The sequence below is a fragment of the Halichoeres trimaculatus genome, unplaced genomic scaffold (assembly GCF_033239565.1).
Source record: "Halichoeres trimaculatus isolate MK-OKI-2021-1 unplaced genomic scaffold, fHalTri1.1 fHalTri1_scaffold_18, whole genome shotgun sequence".
In the NCBI taxonomy this organism is placed as follows: domain Eukaryota; kingdom Metazoa; phylum Chordata; class Actinopteri; order Labriformes; family Labridae; genus Halichoeres; species Halichoeres trimaculatus.
Genome location: NW_027437196.1, coordinates 16,422,163 through 16,439,354, shown reverse-complemented (window position 1 = coordinate 16,439,354; position 17,192 = coordinate 16,422,163). Strand labels below are relative to the sequence as shown.

At 41.7% G+C, this 17,192-nt stretch overlaps 1 protein-coding gene across 2 annotated transcripts in view; it reads right to left on the bottom strand.

The window, feature by feature from the left end:
• The window catches only part of myripb (myosin VIIA and Rab interacting protein b), a 172,081-nt gene extending 155,449 nt beyond the window's left edge, over positions 1–16,632 (bottom strand). Inside the window, exons 1-2 of one of the 2 annotated variants that reach the window (XM_074693351.1) lie at positions 16,435–16,632; positions 588–796 (exon numbers count right to left, since the gene is read on the bottom strand). In XM_074693351.1, the coding sequence (XP_074549452.1) occupies positions 588–697 (110 nt within the window). In that variant the 5' untranslated portion in view covers positions 698–796; positions 16,435–16,632. The remainder of the gene's footprint in view (positions 1–587; positions 797–16,434) is intronic. The other variant, XM_074693352.1, reaches the window with a different exon arrangement.
• Positions 16,633–17,192: the final 560 nt, after the last annotated feature.

Genomic DNA, 17,192 nt, shown 5'->3' with positions numbered 1-17,192 from the left:
GAGACGGGAAGACGGGAGGTGAGGAGCGGGGGTGAGCCCGCAGTTGTCAAACGTTAACTAAAAAGCTGAGACACCGAAGCCCAGCCTGGAGGCATAAACTGACTGACCTCCAAAGACCTGACAGCCTGGACCGGAATATACAAGACAGGCCTCTTTCTTCCAACAGCCTCTGACTGAGCCTTTATCAACCATACGGCTGGAAATAACTGCATCTGAATAGATGTGATTTGCCAATCATATGTGACAGGAAAATGTTTTAATAAGTAGGAACACAGACAGTGAATTCAGCCTGTGGTGTTGCATGCAGTATGGAAAAGCTGTCCATTTTTTTTCATGCAGCTGTGACTTTGAATGGTTAAAAATATAATAATTGGGCAAGAGAAACTCTCAATCCCAGGATTAATTGTTGGCTTAATGAACCAGTTTAAAGCTCCTGTAGGGAACTTTCTTTCACCTCTAAATCTGGTCTTTCTGCCAGCAGGAAAATAACACCTCGTCTCTTCAGCTAATCTTTCATAACCCTGTTCATGTGCTCTGAAATGTGTAAAAATACCACAAAAAGACCAGACAGGGAAATCCCATCCTACCTCAGCCTGTCCTCCTCCTTCTTCCTCAGCTTCATGTCTCGCTGGACCACTTTCAAGACATGCTCCGCCTCCTCATCCGTCAGGCCCGACAGATCCAACTTTCTGCCCATCTTCTCTGGCCTCGCCACACTGAGCTGCTGCTGGTCCAAAAGAGGAGGACAAAGAGGGGCTCAGGCACTGCTGCTCCGGGGGCCGAGGCTGGGACAACCCTAGAGACGTAAAGAAAGAGGGATGAAAAATGTGCTCACACATTTGTAGAATCAATGCACTCCTTAAACACTGAAGGTCAATAATACTGACTGTCAGAGAAAGAACTCTTGTACGCCTGGGATTAAGAAATTCATGACTTTCATCAATCTCTGTTGGTTAAAGAATCACACCATAAACAGGTCTCCTGCAAAGCCTGTTACAAACAGAGCTGCCAAAGTTGCATTTTTACAGCAGTAGGCTCCCAGAACCAAGATCCCAAATCAAGGTTCACTGAAAAGGCACAATCCCAGGATGCAAAAAAGCCTCAGTGCTTTCTTTTCTAACTTGTGAAGAAAATAAACTGTGGTGCCAGTTGCTTGGCTGCAGCAATGGACAATCTGAGAAACTGAAAACTGGATGAATGTTTGCTGTGAAACCAGGTGAGATGACTTTAAAAGTCTTATAGTTTCTTTTTACAGTTTCAGGTCATTACTAATACATTAAGACCCACAGGGAGAAAGACATAAAACTCAGAACATTAAACTATATGATATACAAGCAAGTAAAACTCAGATCTACCGCCATACCCAAGTTTTAACTGCAGAGATGCTCTTTAATATTTAAACTCCATGCTTTATCCAAATTCAAGAAATAGTTACCTTAACTTTTAGATCAGACCTGCTAAAGCTTTATGTCTGTATCTAAAAAATGCATTTCTTGGGGGTTAACACTCACATGTCGCATGACCAGCCATTGCACTCTACAGCACTTCTGTTTCAAAAAACATGTGCACACTCGAACAAACATCATAACTGTTTACAAACTGAACTGATCTATCTACTGAGGCTTTTGTGCCTCTTGTTAAGGCATAGATGCAAAGCAATTTACTGGATTTGCAGTTTGCAGGTCTTTTGTATGTCTGCATATTGATTGAGAAGAGAACGGCCAAATTAAAATGGTGGGCAACATATCAAAGAACAATCATGTTTGTCACTGAGGATACATCGATTACAACTGTCAAATTGGAGGGAAATTCTCCACTTCTGAAAATGAGATTCTAGCACAGGGTGGATTATACTGTATACACAAAAGCTACAAGCGCAAAGCTGGAATGGAATGGAGAAATTAAGTAATTAGGATTATTAATATCTGATTACAGTGCCGTAAACAAATAGCTGATGAGGTATTGTGTTCTGTGTTCACCTTGTTTGCACCATTAATCAACAAAATTGCTAATGGCTGCAACCTTTCCTTGTTTTTTAAGACATTAAGATTAAACACCTTTAGTATTCAGTATCAGCATTTATTAAGCTCCATCTTCACACCTGCTGTTTGAAGCAGGGCTGAAGAACAGCACTTTTCAGGCTTTTGAGGTAACATGCCTCAGAGTCAATTTGTTATCAAGGTGGTTTACAGCACACATGTTCTATCATTGGGGCAGTCAGCTTAAAGAGAGGGTAGTGTACTTTTTCTAGGCTTTATATTGGCCCTCTAGTACCTCCTCAAAATAAAAATCACTTGTATTCTCACTGTGGTGTTTTAGAAAACCCATATTTCAGCCTATGTCTGGAATGCGACTTTTTAGCTGCTGTCTCTTTAAAGCTCCTCGCTCAACAAACCCCCTTTCCTCTGATTGGCCAATTCAATGGAGGCCTGTTAGAGACAGATCTATGGGCAGACCTTGGTGTTTGAGACCTACCCCTCCAATGTGTCATAAATTACAAAGCAGTTAGAAAATCCTTGTGCTATGAACTCATAATTTCAGCAAGACTTGTAAAGATATAGAGGTATTTTATTTTGGAACAGTTTACAGACAAATTCAGGGATTTCTTCTACATGTGAGCATGTTTATGAACACTGTGATCAAGGTCTGAAATGATTTTAGTGTAATTACATGCATTTTTTTTTAGAGGTAAAAAGGGCATGAAAAGGCTCAACTGACAAGTCAGCTGCCCCCCCTGAAGTTGAGTTAATTCTATTTTCCATATTTTGTAGAACACAGCAGAAGTGATTTATAGTTACCTCTCTCATGAATCAGGTCTATACCTGTTTTTTAATTTAACAAACTAAAAGGCCTTATGTTATTCATTCAATTTATGAGACGGAATGTCATTTGTACATTGTTGCGTTCCCATTTCTCCTTGCACTGTTTCAAGCACAGAAAAGTTCCACCCCAACACGTTCCCAGATACACAAATATGCGCACACATTTGCACACACAGACAAGCTCATTTCGTATAGTGGACAGAGAGCAGGGAAAACCACCACCTAAACCATCTTCCACTGTCTTCTCTGTGAAGATGCAACACTCACTCTCCTGTGCTCGCACCCACCCTCCAACAACGTCACCGCCCTCTCAAGGCTGTAAAACTAGGGAAAACACTGTACCTGGTCAGCAGAAAGCCAACTCGAGTCGCTCTTCATCCCGTGCTGCTCTCTGTGTACCCGAAAGCTAGTGAAAGTCAAGCCAAACTTCACCCTCATTTAGTAAAAAGCTTTATTTTTTTGCCATTTTGTTTCACTTTGGTTGTGTTTTCTTTCCCCCCATGCAACGACCACTATCATAGCTGCTCAAGATAGCTTCTTCCACTCGCTAATCAACGAGCAAAGTCACGTGTGATTGGGTGACGTAACCACACTTACTCTCCACCCAGAAATGTACAGATACAACCAAAATGTCAACATAAAGGCAGAAGAGAGGGTTCAAAGCAGACACAGATTTACTGACACACATGTACAGAGGCCCAGAAGTGATTATTGAGCAGGATTATTCCTGAAAAACTTGACAAAATCCTGCATGCTCTGCCTCTAAAGGCTACAAGTATATGTTTAAATCCAAGGGTACAGCAATCTTCTACTTAAAAATGACCTCACATTGCCTCAGCTTCATACAGCTAAACAAATTTGGGCATTCAAATCACAGACTTGTGTTGTGAAAGGTCCTGTCTGCAGCATGTAAAGCAGATATGTTGGTGAGACGTGAACAATGTGGCAAATAGTGTAGGAACAGGTATTTTTTGCGCTGCTTTGGAACGGGTTATCTTATCTGACATGTGGCTAGATAAAACCTACAAGTAAATATACTTCAGGTCTGTACACTGTGACTGGCTGCAGCCCAGTTAAACCCCAACTGATGCATGCATTTTTCCTTTTTCTAAAAAAGACAATCATATGTAAGGAAATCATTGCTCTTGATAAAAATTTAACCTGCAAAACATGACCTTAAGTTTTGTTTGAGGGGAAAACATTTGCAACAATGTGATGAAAGGATGATGGACAGGTGAGAGCACAGCTGGCTCAGGAAGGACAAACAAAGGAGAAGGTCCAATAACAAGAGTTTCTGCACAAGATGGGGGAGTAATTTAAGTGGAGAGAGTGATAGAAGGCCAAACTTTTATCATCAGCCAATGGCTCATTGACAGAGCATCTCTTGTCCTGCTCATTCATTCTTCCAGTTTAGCCCAAGGCTGGTATCGAAACAAACTGCTGCTGGACTGAGTAGGATTATCAAACACACACAAAAATGAGCTGTTATTTTTCTAATTCTTATCTTTTGAATATCTTTCAAATGAAAGCAGCAATGTTTCGTACCACATTAATCACTGTAAGGTTTATTTATTCTAACATTATCAATCAGGCTAGATAACATGAAGCTATGGAATAAAAAACTTAGTTCATTTGTTGAAAATTGAGTGGATGTTAGTTTGATGAAAAGCTTAATAGAAAGTAGAAAAATGTTGTTCATCGTTTTAGTTCATCCTTGGAGAAATCTCTATCAGATGATTTCATGAGTCATCTGTATAAGCAGGAATATGTAATCGCAAGGGCAAACACACACACACACACACACACACACACACACACACACACACACACACACACACACACACACACACACACACACACAGAACAAGAGATTTTAGTTGAATTCTCAGCTACAGTGGAGATAAATCTGTAAAGCTCTCATCCTCAGACATCTCTTATCACAAAGCGTTGATACAGACTGTCACAATGGCTTTCAGAAACATCCTCATTCGGCAGCTGTGATAGCAGACCTTGCCCTCACTTTTATAAAGACTGCACAGTCTGTCAGCAGCATTTTCAAACATGTTTCAGCATCTGTCTGCACATACTGGCTCTCAGATATCACAAGAATTGGACGATATCTCCTCAGCTTGTGCTGGTGCTTAAAGAGCTCTGAAGACGTCTCTTTGGCTGAACAATAAGATGTAAAACATTCTGTCCCTTAAAGGACACATACTGAAGTGGCTTAGATTTAGACTCAAATTTGAAAATTTACAGGATTCATTTAGAGAGTTTCGTGGCAATTTGAAGGAAAATTTGGTAACACATGGTGGAAACATTTTTTCTAATATAAGTAAGATGATAATTTCACAAGTCAGTGATAAACTTAACTACCACAAATGATTTTGCTCAAAAGAAAGATGAGGAGATGTATTCTGGTTGTGAAACAGACCAGAAACTGACCGATTTCTAGGAATACCATTTTGTGACAGTCATCCATAAGATTACAGATGCTATGAGGAGGATCTGTTTTAATCAGACTGCCTCGCCACCTTCTGGCTCATAGTCTCACACACACTGTCCTAATAATGTGACTTTCAACAAGGCACGTGTTTGTTTTTGAGCTAACTTTCTCAAGACAACTTTTTAACATGTACAACCAGACAAGGTAAGGTATTTATCAGTACAGTTATGTAGTGCTGTTGTCTGAAGCGTGACGGGAGCAAATGTAAGTTTGTACCATTCATCAGTAACCGGCTATAGGTAGCTCTACACAGCAGCTGGGTGCTACAACGTATCCCTAGACTAGCATGCCAACAAACTGTCAGTTCCTACAGTAGTTTAGCAATTGTTCATCTGTAGTGCAACTGACAGCCCGGTGCTGTGAGACGTGTCTGTAATGTGTAATGTTAGTAAATATGGTTATGTCCTGCCAGTCATCTACCAAGCAGAGCTAATGTTACCTCACTCTTCATTTTGTTGATGGACTGTCAAGTTTAAACAGACCACTGCAGAATAACTGCTGCACCAAACATTAAAACATGAAGCTAAAAAACAAATACACAAACGTGACTTTTGTTAGTACTCACAACTGTCATGCTAGCATTATCCACTTTTACCTGTGACACAACATCAGGAGTAAAGCTATAATACAAATAGTACATGTACATTTTCTCTAGGACTTACTATCCATCCATCCATTTTCTATACCGCTTATCCTGTTTAGGGTCGCGGGTGGCTGGAGCCTATCCCAGCTGTCATTGGGCGAGAGGCGGGGTACACCCTGGACTGGTCGCCAGTCAATCGCAGGGCTGACACATAGACAGACAACCATGCACGCACACACTCACACCTAGGGACAATTTGGTGTGACCAATTAACCTGGTAAGCATGTTTTTAAACTGTGGGAGGAAGCCGGAGTACCCGGAGAGAACCCACGCATGCACGGGGAGAACATGCAAACTCCACACAGAAAGACCCACCGGCCGAGGTGGGGATTTAAACCGGTGACCTTCTTGCTGTGAGGCTGCAGCGCTAACCGTTGCACCACCGTGCAGCCAGGACTTACTAAACATCACTAATTTATTTTGCTTCTCAGAGCCCCTGTGGTGAGAGTTTATTAGACTCTGATCCAGACTACAGCCCAAAGCCAAGTACCTCATCAAGAAAGCCTCTGTCTTTCTTTTCTTGCTCTGTTTAGCCGGAGGAGCGGTTACCAGTAATCGAGGTATGGGTAGTTCCTCTGCCATTCTTCTGCTGAGTGCGAACCTGTACACCCCTAAACTCGGGAACATGCATTGAGTCAGAGGCAGTGTATGCTGGTGAAATGTACGCACAGGACGGGATTTGATTGGTTTAACAGTTTGGAGCCTAATCGATGTGATTTGCGGATGTTTTCCTGGGTTTTCTCCTGCTGTAGATAGCAGATAGTATTCGCTCATCATGTATTGCTTGCCATCGGGACATATAGATCATTTTAACCAGTATAACAAAAAGTGTATCTAAATCAAACTATCAATTATACCTTTAAAGTGATATAATTTCCACCCATACTCTCGTTCTTGGCATGAACTCATTGAAGTATCACATCTTATTGCAGATTTAAGCTGAAAGAAGCGGATGCTTTCTCAAACGGCAGTCTTGTGTGAAACCTACTTTCTACACTCCTGAGTCTGTTATCAGTCCATACACAGACCCTAAAATTAGCTGTTGCTCTGTAATGTACTACATCAACAATCCTCCCTGGCTGGTCCAGGATCTCTGTCTTCAGCCCTCGTTACGCTCCTAATGTATAGAGAAGATTAATGGGCCATTACTGTATGACCATTATTGTATAGCCACGAGGGAGGGCAATTATTCAGGCCTTCTTTTTATAGTGAGTGGTGTCAAGGACGGGGATGAAGCATCATTTACAACTCTGAGTGTCTGCCTCTGAAGCGGTAGTGACGCACGCACTGGGTGGGGGGCTTGGCAACTGTTTACAGCCTATCTATTTTTTGTTTTGATCATCTCCACCCAGGAACACACACGTGTGAATGTTTGCTAACACCAACATATACGAACAAGGTGTCAAATCTATGGTTCCTTTTAAAGCTGCTTCAACATCCTGGAGAATCACTAACCCACCCTCAATGATAACAGACTTGACTTAACAGTGTTTATGTAGTGCATGGAGGCAAACATCACAAGAAGATTGTGGTTTATCCTTCATTCATTTATGTTTCAGTAAAGAGAGATTATAGGATCAGTGATGAACAAGGGTCCATCTTCCAGCTCTTGACTGATACCCAAACAGCCTGAACCTTTGCAGGAGGAGCAGCAGCTTTTCTCTAAATTCTCTACCTTGCTCTACCGGACTGTTTCTCATGACAGTTGTTTCTACAAAACTGCATGTCTTAGCATTTCATCCAACCCTAAAGAGAAACCTGCCAGACCCTACAATAATTACTCATCAGCTACAGCTACCGGCATAATGACAATTTGATCTATGAGTTGGATGTAAATAAGCACAGACGGCATCATGTAGCATGATATGTTAGTTTGTTTTTGAAACCAGGAGATGAATATAAAGTTTATTTTTCTGTTTAACCAGTGTGTGGGACTCAGGGCCAAAGGGTGGCCAGTCCAATTTAAACAGATCCTTCTCACAGCATCTTTAGCTTATCTTTGGCATTGGAAATACTACTTAATACATCAAATACCAGCACAAAGTGTTGAGGAACTTTCTGCTGGGAAAAGAACAGACATTCACATAACCAGCTGCCATGGGCCCATCCAAATTTGAACAATTCTGAGGTACAAATTTTGCCAATATTTGAAACAGTCCTATCACAGTCAGTCAGGAAGGTGCTACAGTCTATGAGTTACAGGTGCTTATAAGCATACCAGTATTTGTAGTAGTGAAGTGATGAGGTGTGACACTCTTTCATGGGACCTAAAACCATTCATTGCCATGTTTCGTTGCTACAAAACAGACATAATTTTTTTTTGTAAAAATTTGAGTATCATCTTGTCACTTTGTTATGGAACCCCCCCCAAAAAATCACAATTAAATAAATAAAAATAACATTTTCAAACAATTACCATTTTGATAAATAAAAGCCAAACATTGGGGGAAAAAAAAACTTTTTTTTTACAAAGTCATACTTAATTAGTCACACTTTTTGTTCAAAAATAACAAGCTCCTCTAAAGTTCATAATTAAATTTCTAGAACTTTGTACTGTTTAATTTTCATATACAGTATGACTGCATGCAAAGTAGGGCTGAACAATTAATCAAATTGAAACTGACATTGCAATGTAATAGAATGCAATTTTGACATTGCAAAGGCAGCAAGTAAAATAAATAAATGAATGAAAAAAATTTAAAAAAGAAAATTAAATAGTTTCATATACAGACCTAGAAGGAATATAATAGCCTGTACTTGTCCTTCCTTGAAAACCAGCAAAAGTCAACATGCTGCCTTTTCTGTCAAAAATATTATATGTCCCCAAGGCTTGAAGCTAAACCATTCAGGCAATTTTCTGATGGGACTGTAATAGTTAAATAAATATATGTTATTTCTTATCAATTCATTCACTAATTCTTATCATTTCATCACAACGTGTAGCGCTCGCCTACACGAAATAATTGTTTAAATGTTGACAGTATCCTTTGTCGTATTGGCCATATTATAGAATGGCTTATTGCTTGTCAACCCCCCTTCCCAAAAAAAAAAACAAACACTTAATAGCATTCACAATATTGGTCCAAACAAATTGCAATTACATTATTTTCCAAAATCATTCAGCCCTTATGCAAAGCATACTGTCCTCTATTTAAACGATACCACTGTAGACTACAATTCCCCAAACAGATCATGTGTTTCAGATTATGTTACTTTCAGAGAGCATGTAGGGAATTAAAGGGATTTAAATGATTTTGACTTGTTTGGTGAAGCCAGAGGCTGCCACAGGAACCACTTAGCCACATGACCTAATCCAAATCTTGTAAGATGCTCTTTTACCACCATCAGGTATCACCTTTGGACACTTAACAGGAATAAAATGTAAGGACAAGGAAATTACTGAGTTGAATCAAGAGGAGTGATTGATAAAAGAATAAAAAAAATCATGTCCCACAACTGTCACATTTTGACTGGCACTCTGGTTAAATGTACCAGTGTAACACTGTCAGCTTACACAAGCAACACATTCAGACTGACACCCAGTGCTAGGAGAGAGGACGGCTTCTGAGAAAAAATAGGTCATACTAATGCATCTCTCTGGTGAATGAACAGGAACGTGTATTTCCCCCCCAGAGGACGCCCTGTGAGCATCAATCAAGCACATCCTGAATGAAAAATCTGCTCACACTGATACTAAAACATCCCTAATACATCAAATAAAAGCAACACACTTCCTACACAGAGCTGCAGAGTCTGAGCTCTGCTGCTGCCTATCACCTCAGTGAGGATGGGCAAGTTAAGGACGAGGCCCTGCTGAAGCACTAAAAGGGCAGGTGCAGCCAAGCGCTAAATGAACTGCTTGTTTTAGACACTCTCCATTGGATCAGCGTTTCGTCACAGCCAGAGGGGAAGGAGATTGAGATCGACTTCACTGAAATAACTATTTGGACTTAAGGTGACTACAGCCAACTGACTTTGCAAAGCTGAATTTGAGGCCAGTCATGTTTGAGCAATGTGTCCTGCATTAAGTATTGAGAAATGTGTGCTGGGGATTGTCTCAGACTGAGTGTGAAATATGTGAAGTGGCTTACTGTAACCCTTTTAAACATGAGCCCTGACTTTGTGTGTGACAGCCTTTCTTTTCCTCTCTGCCGGTTTGTCTTCCCAACAGCCACATGACAACAGAAACAAAGGTTTGGTGGTGTTTGTGCAACCCCAGATATGCCCAGAATCTATCAAAGTGACACTGAGAGAGAAGAAAAGAAGCAGGGAGAATCATTGCTCTTGGCTCTTAGGTCAGAGCACGTCATCTTAAAACTTCTCTTCCTACATCTACTTTATCATCTGACCGAGTGTGGAGTGAGAGCAGCTCACAGTGAGACCAGGCCTGTCAGCAGTCAGTAATTTATGAGAACGCCAGTCAACCCAGGATCCTCATTCATACTTAACATCCTCCACAGGAGAGCTGTAGAAGTGGTTTCAACACCATATGTGTGTGTGCACACGCTAAAACAGTTGGTGGAAAGCAGTAAAGTGAGGGAAGAGTGGCTGGGGTAGCTGGATTATTTAAAGCGAATGTGAGTGCAAGAAGTGTGAATGTTACTTCATGTGCAAAGCAACAAATAATAATGCTGTACATCACAGATACCCACATTCATACAATAGATAAATACACCAAACCAAGCAGATGGAGTCTGAAGGACAGTTAGGAATATGTCACTGAGTTAGTTCGAAAGGATCAACTAACTAGAAAAGCACTTAGAGAGCGCAGACCTCTGCCAAGCATATTGTGACCATCACGCAAAACTTTAGTCCTACTTTAACGTAATACTCCCTTACAGCAGACTGTCTGCAACAATTTGGTGTTGGTTGCAGGTTTGTAGGATGATTTGTTACCTGACAGTGATGAAAATTATGATGACCAGTGGCGGCTGCTGGTCAGTCAAGGAGGAGAAGCTCATTTTTTTCCGGCCTACATCATAAATTTGTTTATTTATTTAAACGTAAATTCTACCCCCCATTCCTTTTCAAGAAAATGATCTGTGACCCTGTTGTACCAACCGGGTGTTTTTTCCAGGGATTTTACCAGTGTTCTCTCAACGCTTGTCGTTTTTAAGAAAGGTAAACTCGCTGGGGCCTCCGGATCAGTCCGGAACATCTGAATGTATAACTCAGAAGATGCCTCGGTGGAGGGTTATACTTCAAGATCGCTGACTGGCTCATTTCACTGTCAATCAAAAAGGGATTTGGTCTCAGACAGATCATCCAATCATCATGCAGAAGCCAAGTGTCCAGGCCAGCCCACTGCCTCTTGGACCCCCAGAGACGCTGAGCATCGGATGGGCGGGACAAAGCCCAGCGTTTATCCAATGACGGTCCAGTTTCCACAGTGAAACAACCCACTCTACCCTTCCCCACTGAAGTCAGAAGACGCTCAGCGTCCGACTGTGTTAAAGCGCTGAGACACTGCGGGGATGAATGAGAAGGAGGTCGAGCCAGTTACCTGTGATAGGTAGCTGATTCTGAACTAAAGATGAAGGAATTCTAGCGCATATTTTGTCAATGAAATGTACACACAGCAGTACATATCACCATTTTTTTGGGGACATTTTAGGGGAAGCTGAGCTTCCCTTGCAGTCTTAGAGCAATCGTCACAGATGATGACCACCCAGCACATATTTCATATTCCAGGTCTTAGTATCCAGAATATTGCCAGGATCTAGATCATACTTTTACATCTGTCCAAAATTATGGTGACCTTGTCTTGTATTGTTTTACAGAGCAATCTGACCATTTATCATGAAGTTATATACACATATGGTGAAAACGGCCCTATCTCACAATGATAAAGAATCCTTTTTAAAAATCCTGGATCCAGAAAGTGATCCAGATCATCTCCAAAATTTAATCACTTCTTCCTTATCCCTTCCTCAATCATTTCCTGAAAATTTCATCAAGATCTGTTACCTTTGAAGTTAACATAACCTACTTGGCAGAGGTAATAACAAATCTCCAGCCACAGCAGCTGCCCATACTTGACGTTAGCCCTGGCATTCACTTTCAGCTCAGCAGCCATCAGCTTTACATCCCTTGTCATCTTTAAAATCCTCCTTTCAAGAAAACATAACCCTGTCCACCAATCAGATGAAGCTTCCTCCGAAGGATCCAGTCTCCAATACATCTGTAGAGCGCTCTCAGGATCTGTGTCCAATCCATCTCCACTCTGATGCGCCTCCTTTTCTGAGACACAGCAGGTGCTGAACTGCAGGACAGCTGGAGTCATGTGACCTAAGATTGCTCACTCTTCCATCCTCTTAACGAAATAAAATTTGGTTTTACAGTAGAGTATTTTAGACTGAAAAACAACCAGGGCCTGGCTTCCTGTCCTGCTCTATCTGCTCTGTGCAAACTGATGAATTGTTTCTCTGCTTTTTTTGGTCCAAAACAGGTGTTTTTGTTGAAGCCAGCATATGTTCTACAGCAGATTACTAAAGAACTGAAAAGAAAAGAGCCTACTCTTTTCTTTAGGTAGTTTCAGTGTTTACACAGTCACAGAACACAATATTCTGTGGATTTTGAACAACTGGTCAAAATGCTCTGAAAGTGGATGGCACCCAATGACAATGAGATAAGATGTTTTCAGGGTGCTGTGACCGCCCTCTTACATGTATGGATAAAGGCTAAAATGCATGACAATACGCATGAAAATAGATCATTTCAATTTTAAAGACAGTTTTTCCTGTGTGATACATGTTTCACTTGCTATATATATATAGTCCAGGAAAAGATGCACCTAGAGCAGCTCTGGAAAGTGGGACACATTGCTGGCTGCAATTGAAGGAGCTTCAAAAAGCAGCCAATGATGCGTTGCTCGACACAATTACTTTTCAAATGGTCTTCTTTCACAGGACGGAGCCTCGAAATTGGGATACAGATAATGCTTCCTCCATGTCAGCATGTCATTGCAAAAAATTATCAGTGCTTCGCCCAAACAAAAGACCCTGGATCAGTAAAGCCTGATCCTGTTTGCGTTTCCACAGTAAAACATTCTTCACATCGGCTAGGTAATAGTGTGGTGGCAGCGTGACACAGTGTACCCTGCTAATAAATCCAAGGCAGAGGGAAAACGTGACACAGTAAACAAAGCAACGATGAAAAGCGTGTGGCAATCTGTCTTCTTTGTGATTGGCATGTGGCTCTTTGTTACAAAGCACAATCAAGCTGCTGCATGAGAAGTGACAATTCTTTTAACCAATCAACCGACTGCAGTGTCTCTAGCCCCACCCTCTGGGGTCAGATCAGTGTGTCTGGCACTTATAGTTCCACAGTTTCAATGAGCAGACGCTTTTGTCCAAAGCGACACACAACACAAGCAAGAATTTAAACTGAAGTAAAACCTTGTTAGTGCAACAACAGCGCTAAAAGTTATTCGGCGGCAGGTCCTGCCATTAAGTGCCAGATTTTTTTTATTTTTTTTTTGATGTAGAATATTCTTGACAACTAACCACGATTAATTGCTGCAAGAATATACTTCAACCTTAAACAATATTCAATAATTAGTGCTGAAAATTCACTAAGAGCTGGGTCTTGAAACTACTGACTCATTCTACCCCTGAGGAGAAAGAGGAGAAGGATCAGCTTAAGTGCTTAAGTGTTCCCTGAACAGATGAGTCTTCAGACATCTCTTGAAAGTAGAAAGGGACTCTGTGATACGTAGAGAGTTTGGTAATCCATTCCACCATTTGGGCGCAACTGAGGAGAAGAGTCTGGCTTGAGATTTAGAGCTGCACTGGTCTCGGAGCACCAGGCATCTTTCACAAGCAGAGGGTAGTGGGCAAGAAGGGGTGTAGACCTGGATGAGGGACCCCAGGTAGGCAGGAGCCGTTCTTGTAAATATTTTGTAAGCCAGGAGAAGAGCTTTGAATTTGATTTGAGCTGCCACTGGAAGCCAGTGGAGAGAGATTAACAACAGGTAGACATATGCTGTTTTGGGCTGGTTAAAGACCAGACATGCTGCTGCATCCTGGATCATCTGCAGAGGTTTAAATGTACACGCAGGAAGGCCTGCCAGGAGGGAGTTGCAGTAGTCAATGCGTGATATCGGAAGGGCCAGTACCAGAGGCTGTGTGGCCTATTGTGTCAGGTAGGGTCTAATCCTCCTGATGATATAGAGGGCATATCAGCAAGATTGAGCAATTGACAGAACCCTTAGGGGAGGGAAGGGTACCAAAAAGTGGGATGGTACGGGACAATAATTTGGGGACCTGTCCCGGTATTAGTCAAAGGAAACTCCACAAAATGCTAAAGTACCAAGACCAACCAAACTAACCTGCTTGGTGGTACTGGAGCTAAAATGTTTCCTGTGCCAACTTTTAGCCAAGAAATTTGTGAGAATTATGTAAGTTCATGTAAGCTCATCAAACTTACAGCGAACCAAGCGCCATGAGGCATGTGCAGGAGTGCTAAAACCTGCAGGTCATAACTCATTGTTTACAAGTAGGGATGGGTACCGAAGTAGGTACTTTTTTAGGTACCAACCGAAATCTGTCAAAGTACCGGGTACCAGTAGGTGATTTTCCATGCTGGACATGAACACAGCATAACAAGGTCATATATTAAAGAATAAATATTTCAAATGGAAAAACAAAAAAATTATGTAATTAAACAAATTCATATTTTTTACCAAATAAGCACCAAAAAGTACCGAAAACTGGTATTGTTGAGTACCTGTACCGATTGCCAGATACCGGGCATCTGTACCGTATCATTTTATATGTAAAAGGTACCCATCCCTATTTACAAGTTATTAAACTTACAAGCTTTGCTCCTTTAAGCACATGGCTTACTTCATCTGCACGCCATCCTAACTCACAGAAAGTTTGTCTGAGAAATCTTTTCCAATATAGCCCCTGCCAACAGTAGACCTTAAAACTCTGTTTCAGAAACTGATGTGACATCAGCACTATACTGATACTTTATGATGTTGAAGATATGATCAGGTTCCAGCTTTAAAGATACAAACACAGTGCAATCACTGATTAAAAATGACATGTATGTGATAAAAGAAACCTTAACACCAGCAAAGCTTTGGTTAAAAGGTTGCAGGACAAGAAATGTTTCTTTGAAAGGAAAAGTAATACCCAAGTAAGGCTGAAGGGGTTTATGACGCACCATGAAATAGGAAATGTTGGCACTTATTTCTTAGTGTTATAGTGTGAACATGAATGCTGATATGTGTGGAAATTAAAGTCTTAGAATAACTGAACCACTTTCACGTTTTCCAACCCAACACTGAAATCTTGCCACCTTAAATAAATCTCAGATTACGCTGACATTGGCCGTGTTTGTGTGCTAAGCATGTCATATCTGGTGAAAACACACCACACAGAGACCCTCTGTACTCATCCTGTACCCACATATTCAAAAAGCAGGCGACATTTGAATCCACACTGAAGGTTCAGCATGAGGAGAAGCCCTTTGATCATTTGTGACTGTTTGACATCAACCTGCTGTGTCACATCCAGCTCTACCTGGCCAATTATCACTCTGTGCTGAGCAGGAGAGAAGGTGAGAATATTAAAGCTGTATTGAAGCAGACACACATATGGATGGAAACTTTTTTTTAACCTCCAGTGTGAGAATCAAAACAGATGCTAATTGAATCTCGCTCTGAGTCACTGCGCATGTGATAAAGGAAATCTGGAGCACAAAACTCTAAGAATGGGTTGTGACTTCGGCTGAGTGATTTCTATTTCCATGAATGAACTGCTCAGAACAACAGAGACTGATTCATCCAGTATGTGGGTGAATGTATCCCTGGTGTCTCCCTAAACAGCACCCAAGATAACTGTAGTGATACTGTCAACAGGTGACAGCCACAAAGCAAAACAACAGGGATAAACCTTCCTGCACCCCAGCTCAGAGAGGCTGCCAAATCTGGATTTTCAGATTACATTCCTTAAAGGTTTTACTTTAAAAATGGCCATGAGACAAAAAGATATGACATAATTTTTAATATATCCTGATTATGAAACCAAAACGTGTATTCACAAGGAGATTAGTCACACCATGCACCTCCTGATTCAGGTTTTAGTCCTCATTTGCAGCACTCTGGTTTGTTTCTCCACCTGATAACACCCACCTTACATCTCCCTGACATGCGGCACTATTCCTGTTCAAAAACCAACACTTGTTTATGCTACCGAGCTGCCACCTCAGCTGACTGTGTGGTAACATCTGTAGCACCTCTACTGATCAGTGATTCAAACAGCTTGCAGCAAACGCCAGTAAGGACACAGAAAAACGCGCATTTACACATTAAGGTATGCAAGCATGCAGCGAGCATCTTAAGCACACACCTAAAGCAGACACCTGACTCAGAGGCTCGTGTTTCTTTAATTCTTGCTCACCATACCAGCCTTGCATTCACACATTCGCAGTGACTTGATGTAGAGAGAATCACTTACACAAGATCAGTGTATGCCGGATGACCGCCAGTGACAGCTCCTTTCACGTTATCCCAGATAATGATAAGAAGACGCGGAGGGAAGCGCCCCTGCAAGTGTAAACTTCCGCGACACCTGTGTCTGCCCCCGGATACTTTTGGCTTGCCTGCCCCTGTGCCGAGTCGGCTTATTATTTTCCCCCCAGAGCCGCAAACGCAGGCACAGCTGAATGGGCGATCACGAGGTTTGTATTACACGGAGGAAGGAGGGGATGGAGGAGGGAGGGAGGGCGCGCGGCGTGTGAGGTGAGGGATTGGCACCCAACCTTCCTTCTTCCTGTGCTCACGGTGACACGGAGCGGGTGTCAGGGCGGTGCTGGGGGTTAGAGAAGAGATGGATGAGTTTGCTTTTGTGCCTGGCTGATCCCATATCTTATCCTTTATTTTGTTTTTTTGGCACCTGGGAATCCTGCACTCCAATTTGGCAGCGCTGCGCTGAGAGGAGGAGGAGGAGACGGCGGAGGAGGAGGAGGAGGGGGAGGAAGTGTGTTGGCTGGCTGGTTGCTCCATTCACAAAGCCAGTCACAGTGCAATTAACCTCACCGATCGAGACGTTACAATTAATCCAACATCTTTCACTCAGATCGGCACCTCTCTGTCTACTTCCTTCACTCTCTTTTACATTTCAATCATATATTTCATCACATTTCAACTTAAAACCATCCAAAAACTCCATTTCCTATATGAAATTACATATTGGACAAATAAAATGTTAAACAG